We start from the raw sequence: 9,552 nt of genomic DNA, 5'->3' as shown, positions 1-9,552 counted from the left end.
TAATTAGAACTGCTATAACCTGTTACAAATTACGTTTCTTCACTACGCTAGTTCAAACATTTTTGAAAGAAGAATGCATTTTAGCGATTAGTTACTTAGAAAATAAAAATCTAGTTGTATTACCATCTGCCTAGTCCTTACACCGACGTGTACTAAATGATTATGATTTTACCCTTTTTTCTGAATAGTGCACTCAAATTGAAGACATCCATTGATAAAATAGACTTTTGTTATAAAGGTTTTGTAAGTCAGGATATTATTTTTATCGTGCTTGAAAACGAACGCTTCTATCCTGCATTTTTTTTATGCGTGCATATATCGTGTGTTTAAACGCATGAACCCAAAACGGTGTGAACGCATCCGAAACGCTTAAACAATTAACGGATGATGAACGTTTGAAGAAGTGTACAATCATTCAGATAAGATTCCATTTCTTTGCACTAAACTGGTGAGTAGATTTATCTGAGGATTGTCTATCATCCGTCAAGAACATGTCAAGTGTAGAAAAATAAAAATTAGAAGAGGTCTGGAGTAGATTCCAATTTGCGTTTTGAAACCACAAGAAGGACCCGCGTACATTGTAGCAGCAGACGCGACAGGAAAGGCTGGTTCCATGTTATCTACTTAAAAAATCCGTGTCAACAATTAAAAAAAACAGAGTACATGTATTTTACGCGGTAACTAATTAAAACAAGATTATACATAATACATGTATGTGTTCGTATTAATCGAGATCTTAGTGCTAGGCCTCTTTTTGTACCGTGTTAATGACGTATTATCCCAGTTCCAAAGACAACATTTCAGGGACTAGTTTCTACCTATACTGTGTAACGAGGTCTATGTGTAAATCTATTCTTTTAGATTGGCATGAAGATTCTGTAATTAGTTTTCTAAAAAAAGCACAAAACATAATATTCCGATGTTTACATAGATGAGTAAGCTACTGTAAAGTCAGAAGATAGGTCATGGAGTCATTCCCTTATGAAATCTTGGATTTCCCAAATTAATTTCAATTAAATACGTCGGCAAACATAAAAATGGCAGTTCATGTTTTAGAAAAGTTTGGAAAAAAACCGAAGTCAATAATGCAAAAAGAATAAAATAAGATACATGTAGTTCAATGAGGATTAGGTGCAGATATAATAGGGGTTATATCTAACTTTTGGCTTTAGCCCGCCACTAAGTCGTCAATGGAGGAAGTTACACTTGTACGTACATGACTTGTACTCAACCAGAAGAACTCGAGTTTCGGTTTTTCCAGATAACTATTCCGTATTACATTTTCATACAAACAGACATTAGCCGCCCACAACAACAAAAACAAAAGAAAAAACACAAAAAAGGACAAACGTTAACAGCCTCCTCTTAAAAATACATGTAGTGACACTTGATTACTATACTTTATGAACAGTGAACAATGGACCTGTCATACAACAAGCGTACAGAAACATTTTTTGTATCAATAAATATAAGGGTTTTGTAAATGCGAAATGAAATATGGTGTATTCAGTGGTGGATCCGATAGGCAGTGTTCCAAAAGTGATAAACCCTTTTATTTAAAAGATTGGTCGTTTTTGTACCAAATTCGTCCCAAATGAACAATGATAGCCCGGATCCTCTTTTTGTCAGTAAAATTATCAAAATCAATTTGCAATATGCATGATTGGTATTTTTTTTATTTGTAAGTATCTGGATGAAGCACTGATGTAGAAAAATAAACACAGGTGCATATATACATCATCTGGTTGTGAACCAGGGACAGCTACATTGATCGACAGTAGATAATATTCGATAAAGGAATAATTTATGTATTTAAAATAATTCCGAGATTATTACCGATATAAAATTTTTAAAACAACTACATTTTTATCACTTTTTCCAACTTTAGTGTCACTGACTACCTACAAAATATGATGCATCCTCAATAATGATCATCACCCAATCTTTCAAGCAGGCAGTGTATATTAGAAATAAAGTCCCTGTTTCAAGTACTTTCAAACAATCGTATGCCACCTTTTCTTTCATCTTTGATTAAAAATAGAACATCTTTGGCAAATAGATTATTGACTATTTTTTTTTCACAAACGTCACGTAACTTAAGAATTGTACACACTAGCTTAATAATTTGGAAACGTTTAATTTCATTTACTCTTTATTATACGTAATTTGAATAGTAAGTCTCAATATTAGGTAACTTTTATAAATGGCACATGCTTTCTGAAACAGATGCATGATTTCAGCATGTTTTTCCTTGAATAGACCTACAGAAGGGAAATAAGGAAAAATTGTCATATTTCCTGGTATGTATCAGCTATATTGATCCAAGTACTTTGTTACAAAAAAACGTGATGTAAATACGTCTATCAAATCATATCCACAACCATATTTGATCAACTGCGGATGTCAACGACCGGATGTAAAGAGAACTGTCAAGGCCATACACACATATACTTAAAATAGTTAACATTATTTCAATGGAGTGAAAAAGTTTATAGTGCCCTATGCATATATTTTTACAATTTGATATTATGTTTCTCGTTAGTATATAAGTGTACATTTTTGTTGAGGTATACAACCCTTCCCCCCCTTTTTAAAAATTATTTAACGCTAGTACATGGATGTTTTATGCATTGAAGAACATTGTTTCCATTTAACTTGGCAATGTGAGCTTTACATATTAGAATGATATTTACCGTTTCATAAATCTTTGAAGTACATGTACATGTATCAACTACATGTATAGAAAAAATTATTCACTTTAACTCTCTATTAATCCAATTGTTGGGAAATAGGTACATACATGTATATATATCAGGTTTTGTTCCCCCTTCATTTCTGTTTACTTGTATTCAAGACTGCTTTGTGTGCTTGCTAGACTAGTATTTTCTCAAAACAGTAAGAAGCATTCAATTTCCTTTCAATTCAATATGAAACGGAGAGTAATAAAACAACTAGACACGATCATTATACAAACGTATGTTGTGTTTCACTCAGGTACAACGCCCTCTTAAAATGAATGTCATTCATTTGTAAACAAATGTATGTATTTACATGTATATCAAACATTTTAATTTGCCAATTAACATTGAATATCCTGTTTTCGGTGGAAAATCGGAACATTCTAAACCTACGTAAAATATCGTCTTTGCCAATTAGCCAAATGTTTTCTTCGTAAAATCATGTTTTTTACGAATTAGTCAATTATACAATGTCTATCACTTGGACGAAATGTCAGAAAGGTTGCAAATAACATTGAAAATATACAACGAACATGTGTTATTTTAACAAGGACGTTTTTCCGTAGTATATAAAAGAATGTATGAACTTGTGAATTATTGTTAATATTGTAAATCATATGGATGCTCTTAGTCTAATGCGTAGGATGATTATTTACGTGAATGTGTTCACAATGTATCAAAAAAGGAAATTTATCTTTTTATGATGTTTGCAAGGAAAAGGGATAACTCGTGTTGCGGATTACGAACTATACCATTCCAACAAAATTACGAAGGTTTAGAAATAAAATGTGGAAATTTACTCATGAGCCAGGATAGCATTTCTCATGGTAGGACAAAGAAAACAGCGGTGTTTGTTCGAGTTTATAAAACATTGTTTGAACATTATGCCGTCGTGTACAAAAACGAAAAAGTGCCGAGCACTGCGACGTATATCTGTTTGAAGAACTGTCAAGTTTTTCAAGGTGAAGGAGATGATATCAAAGTAGTTCCGGACAATTTAGAAGGTATAAAGGTCACGTTTGAAATTCCAGATAGTGAAGAAATTCGCAATTGGTTGAATGCTTTAACGCCGACGTGTACTGCAATACACGATAGTGGTATTCAGTCTTTCACGCCACCATCATCTCCCATAATTCCAAAATCTCCCACGATGCCGCCGGTATTAGAGGATGAGGAGATATGAATCATTCGAGTGCACCTTATTGTCAAGAACGTATGCTTCATTTGAAAAGATAAAAATGTGTTCAGCAAGGAGATGCTTAATAAAAGAACTGTACTCTATGTTTCTTGCAGAGTTGAAGATGTGTTATAATTCAAAGTATGGAGTTCTAAACAATTCATTGCAAATTTCATACATTAAAAAGAGACAGTTTTTGTAATTATTCCTTCGGATGATATACATGTAGTTGTTTTAATACTATATATGTACATGTAGCCACATATTTCAAAATCGTAATCATGTGCTTGTTAATCAACGAGGAGATCCACAGTTTTTTTTTTCAAAGAACTATATCACAGTGTTAACTGTTAAGATACATGTTGTATATGTACATGTATGATATAAAACTTTAAGATAAATTGAAAAAATACAGAACCTGAAAGTACAGAGCTTACATGAATGTGATGATAAACTTATACTGTAAATAGTTTAATTTAAGCTTCAGGCAATCAAACGCCTGGACTAACGAAACTTCGGATAAATGATCCCGTAGACCAATGAACTAAAAGACCATATTGGGCTAAACAACGAACATTCGGACTGATGTACGGACGAACCATCAGAATCCTTTTGGATATGCCGAAGCTGATAAAATGTTTTTGTGACATTTAGAATATATACAAAATGCACTATTGGCGCATATATATATATATGAACTACATATACTTACATGTAGATGAACATGGTGGATTATAATGAAAATACAGACATTTGTAAATGGAAATCATTGTTTTAATTCTTATATGTATTCTATGATGTTGTGACTAAATGATGTTGACAAGGTGACGTTGCATTACTTTAATTTGATTCAGTCAACTGCGCGTTTTGCTTCCTTTGCCTGTCTGTCTGTTCTTGTTATCCCCTAGTGCTGCAAAGGGCATCCACAACAGTCTTCAATCTATGTCGGTCTAAGGTTGATCTCTTTACTTGTAAATGAAAAAAGTTTCCCTTCTCAATTTTAACCGATCCAGAATACAAATATATATTATGTACTTCCAAAATGCTGTAAAGCATAAGATCTGCTGATTTATCTCTGAGAAACCACTGTAAAAGTTTTGTACCAGTTCTGGGTGTCAAACAGCTTATAACATTATTATACCTAAGTTTTAAAATATTCTTGTGATACAAAATGCATGTATGCTTTATATAGATTTTACCGGTACGTGTAACTAAGAACAAACGAATAAAGTCAATTATACACATGTGAATATTGTCGGTAAAAGTATCTAGGTAGGGTTTCATACCTTCCGAATGAGTGGTGTTTCTCTGGTATAGGTGTACATGTACATTGTATACATGCGTATGATAGATAAGTAAAACTCAATTTTGATAAAAATAAATCTACTGACGTCTAGTTTTCTTCCAGTATTGATATGTTCTTATCAAAGACATATTCTTTCTCCTTGATTTTACTTGAAAATGAACGAAACGCCTAAATGTACACTATTAGTAAGCACACACATGTAACTATACAAGCAACCTCAATCATATGAAATGTTGTTTTTATTTTTGATAAATAAAAAGATACTGGGGTCTAACGAATCAAACAAATTCGGATTCGAAAAAACGGCATGATAAATTCAGGGGAGGGATCGGCGTACACCAGGACCACCTATCGATACATGCAGTAACGTCTTTAGTGTTACTACGTCGGGATTCGAACAATACACACCCTTCAACTGCACACGAGATGACCAAGCCCCCTCCGAACCACAGAGGCAATGATATCCTGGAACATGCACTTTGAAAAATACAAAAAAGTTAAATAACTTCCATATACATAAAAAAAAAAACATTGTCTAATTCATTGCAATCTCTTACAAATTATTTTTTTTCAAAAAATTAATTTGTTTTGAAACTCCAGGCATCTAACCGCGACGTTCGTTTACATTAATTACACATTTAATATAATTGTTTTTTATCATTATTATTGTTATTTAAATTGTCAAAATAATAAAATAAAACCCATGACCATTAATATGCAATAATTTTGTACTTTAAACATGTATTCATAATTAATGTATTAAATATATTAAGTGCAAGAATGATTGAGTGCAAAAAGCCTAATATACTTCAAGTAATAGAGTATCTAAACTTTTTGCACTAATATATGTATCAATCAAATTTATTCTTATGATATGTGCAGTAGTAAATTTGCGTTATGTTGCTTATTGTTAAACAAAGGACAAATGAAAATATTGATAAACTAAAACACAAGCGGATCCATTGGACGCCGCTTGGTCCCATTAAGTTATGATATAGGTTGACTGATAGAATTACTTCTGGAGTTGTCGCTCTTCGAACGTATTTGAATTACTAATGGAGTAGTTGCTCTTTGAACGACATATGTTATTCATTTTCACCTAATATTTTTTTAATGATATACATGTATACAGCATGAGACGAATTGATTCATTTGATATACGTGTTCTGCAATACATGTAACTAACATCCACACACATGGATAAATAACGTGAACAGTATGTTTCTTCTAATGGCGATCCTTAACTTTTCTAATTGAGCCAATTAACGTGGTCCTGTAAATTTGTATTACAAAATTAATGTGTCTAGATCTGTAATTTACCTACTTTTAAAGTAACCGTTATAGCCACTCCTTAGTTTTTTTGTGCTGAAATTCGATATTTAGAAGAATACTCTGAAACAATTATGCGCAATGTATATGTAAGGGTGGATCAAAGAAAAAACATGAAAAATCAGCTAAAAGAAAATATTCACTTTTACACTTTCTCAAATTCATTTTGTAGCTATCTTTCTAATATCCCCCTATCTAATAGTCACAACTACACACATTGTAATGAAAAAGAGAAAAACAACATGCATCTCTTATTTAAGCCATTTGTTTTTCTCATATTTTTGTAAACACGAAACAAATTGATAGACAATATAGTTGCTCATTGTAAATCATAATTATTAAATTTATTATGCAACAAATGTCACAAACATGATTTACAACGCGCAACCCTGACAAAATCCAGTCTGTTTCATAAAAGTGCAAACTACTAGTATGTGGAGATATTCGGTCTTGTACTGCATGTATATGTACATTGTTAACACATACTTTATTTCAAGTTTTGGTGGTTTTCATTGGGTATCAAAGAGGAACTATTAAACAGTAACCAAGGGAGGCAATGATATATTCCGCGGATATAGACTATACAGTGAAAATAGACACACTCAACAAAAAACACGAAATAACAAAACATTCATATACAAAGAAACAAAAGGAAATGACCAATCCGGACTCATCTAAAAACTGGAAGCATGGACCAGGTACACAGGAAGAGTAAGCATTCTCTGCTTTTCTCTGCTTTTCTTGAAACAACCGCCGAGTTGCTGATTAAATATTGTGTCTACAGACGACGACAGAGTAAAGTAAAACCGTGACAAGGTGGGTCAAATTAATGACTTATATACAACTTTTTCTACTGTCTACTCAAAAGAATAGAGGAAGGTAGTTACACAAACACAATAAACAAAAACAAAAACAAAATAAAGACAAAACAAAACAAACACAAAAACAAGTGCAAAAATAATAACGTAGTCAAGGGATAACGACTAAGGGATAAAACGAACAATAGACACACACAACGAATAACATGAAATGACCAAACTAACACACACATAGACACAAAAGTAAATATGTAACCCGGACTCCACTAAAATCTTAGCAGAGACCAGCTTCAACGGTATAGCGTCCTCAACTTTCTAACATCTACGGCGATGCCCATAGAATTTCCCGTTCAGTGTAGAAGAAAGAAGAAACCTATAACACGACGAATGAATTGGTTCTCGTGGTACAGATCGATACACAATAACGAATGACCATTTAGGGCTATGGATAGGGTTAGCAACATCACTCTGTTTCAGAAACCTAATTGTACATGTAAGACCTCTTGCACGTCAAAATCTTTGTTTCGATATGGCAATCGAACCCACGCTAGTTGAAGTGAGCACGCTAACACGGAACGACCGATGCAACATGTTGAGCATTCACGTGGACTATAGAATAATTTTGGCATGTTAACATAATAGCTTTAAAAACTGAATGGTTTAACACAGCAACACTTTCGCCGTCTTAAACGTGAGAAAGAGAAGAGTAAGATTAAATAATCCACGTTATACTAATTCATTATATATATACTGTCGGTTTTGAAAAGCAGGGGTGTCATTCAGGGTTTCTCAGGAAAAAGGTGGATGCAATGACATTATTTACCATTTTTTGTCAATTTTACACACTAAAATGACAAATTTTCTAGTAAAATGGACGGGTGCTAACCTACTGCAACTTCCCCCTTGATCTGCCACTAGGTATGTGAAATATACTGTGTTAATTCTAATTGTACAAAACTTGTCATTATTAAATCATCGGTGAAACTAAAAGAAATTTGAACATTCTCTTTAAAAAAATATATTAAAGTAGACGTATTTCTACACCGGTAAGTGTTTTTTATGACATGTTACAACTACCATCGTGTAAAATTGTCACCACATTATTTTATTTTTCCTCCTAGGTACCTTTTATTTTTAACCCATTATGAAAAAATGGCTGAAACTTCTATATTCATTTTCTTATGTTTTATTCTTATGAAATAGAATTTGTTTGTCAAATGTCATCCTTTTTGAAAACTAGACAAATTAATAATCGATGCCTGTCATGCAAATCAAGAAGTACATTTTATTATGTGACAGTTTTAATTATAATTAAAATAGTACTTGTAACGGTATTCGTCAAAACAGGTGATTCAAATGTCTTCTTATAGGTACAAATAGAGCACAAGTACTTTACTGATAAGATGTCTCTCGGCTGTTTGTTTGTAAAACAGGGGTTACGGACAAACGTTCGTTTTTATATATCTTCGAGTGCTACCTGTTAAACAGATAATTGTCGCCATAACGTTATCATATTCACTTTCAGACGAAAAACTGCAATGTTGTCAGCAGTATTTTCACATTCTCCTAAATTATTACATTGAAACATCAACTGATTAACGGTGGTTAAGCGTACATTGTAATATGAAAGAGTGGTAATGTATTTCAGGGCAAAAACGTTCGATCAATGGAACATTCCTGTCTCTATGTACCAATCCGTCATTCTGAGCAGAAATTTAATGATCTTAATCATGGAAGCAACATCCTGAAGTTTAGCATGTTTCCCTTTTCGGACGCATCATTTTTCATTTCTACTTTGAGGAAACAGGCTGCGTATGCCACATGTTTGACGAAGAATTTCAAAGTTGTGAATAATCGGCGGGGTCAATTGCTTATAATGAGACCGTGTAAATAAGCTTAAACAAGAAGAAAATCATTCATGTATTTTTTATAAACAAAAAGATTAGTGAAATACATGTTGTAGAAATTCTGTAACCATCTTTTTTTTTTTTGCAACATGTTGGGGGAATTCTCCGTGCAACAGCTTTGACGTATAGGAAGATCTTATCGATTACAAAAAAAAAAAATAATAAATAAAATAAAATAAAGCATAAACTGTACAACGAAATACAATAATATATTCCTGTATGTTTGCTGTTTGCATTTATTCTAATTGTAATATGTATAAAAAGCAATTAAGAGTGT

The 9,552-nt window shown here is 32.7% G+C and overlaps 1 protein-coding gene across 1 annotated transcript; it reads left to right on the top strand.

The window, feature by feature from the left end:
- Positions 1–3,189: 3,189 nt before the first annotated feature.
- Positions 3,190–4,681, top strand: LOC148605067 (uncharacterized). The gene has a single exon (XM_088549963.1). It carries the CDS (start codon positions 3,439–3,441, stop codon positions 3,919–3,921), a length of 483 nt encoding a protein of 160 aa, XP_088406089.1. The 5' UTR covers positions 3,190–3,438; the 3' UTR covers positions 3,922–4,681.
- The last annotated feature ends 4,871 nt before the right edge of the window (positions 4,682–9,552 follow it).

Source organism: Perna viridis, chromosome 10 (assembly GCF_037379345.1).
Source record: "Perna viridis isolate PV_CMFRI_1.1 ecotype Kerala chromosome 10, ASM3737934v1, whole genome shotgun sequence".
NCBI lineage: Eukaryota > Metazoa > Mollusca > Bivalvia > Mytilida > Mytilidae > Perna > Perna viridis.
The sequence above is the reverse complement of the archived record's forward strand: the minus strand, read 5'-3'. Positions and strand labels throughout refer to the sequence as shown.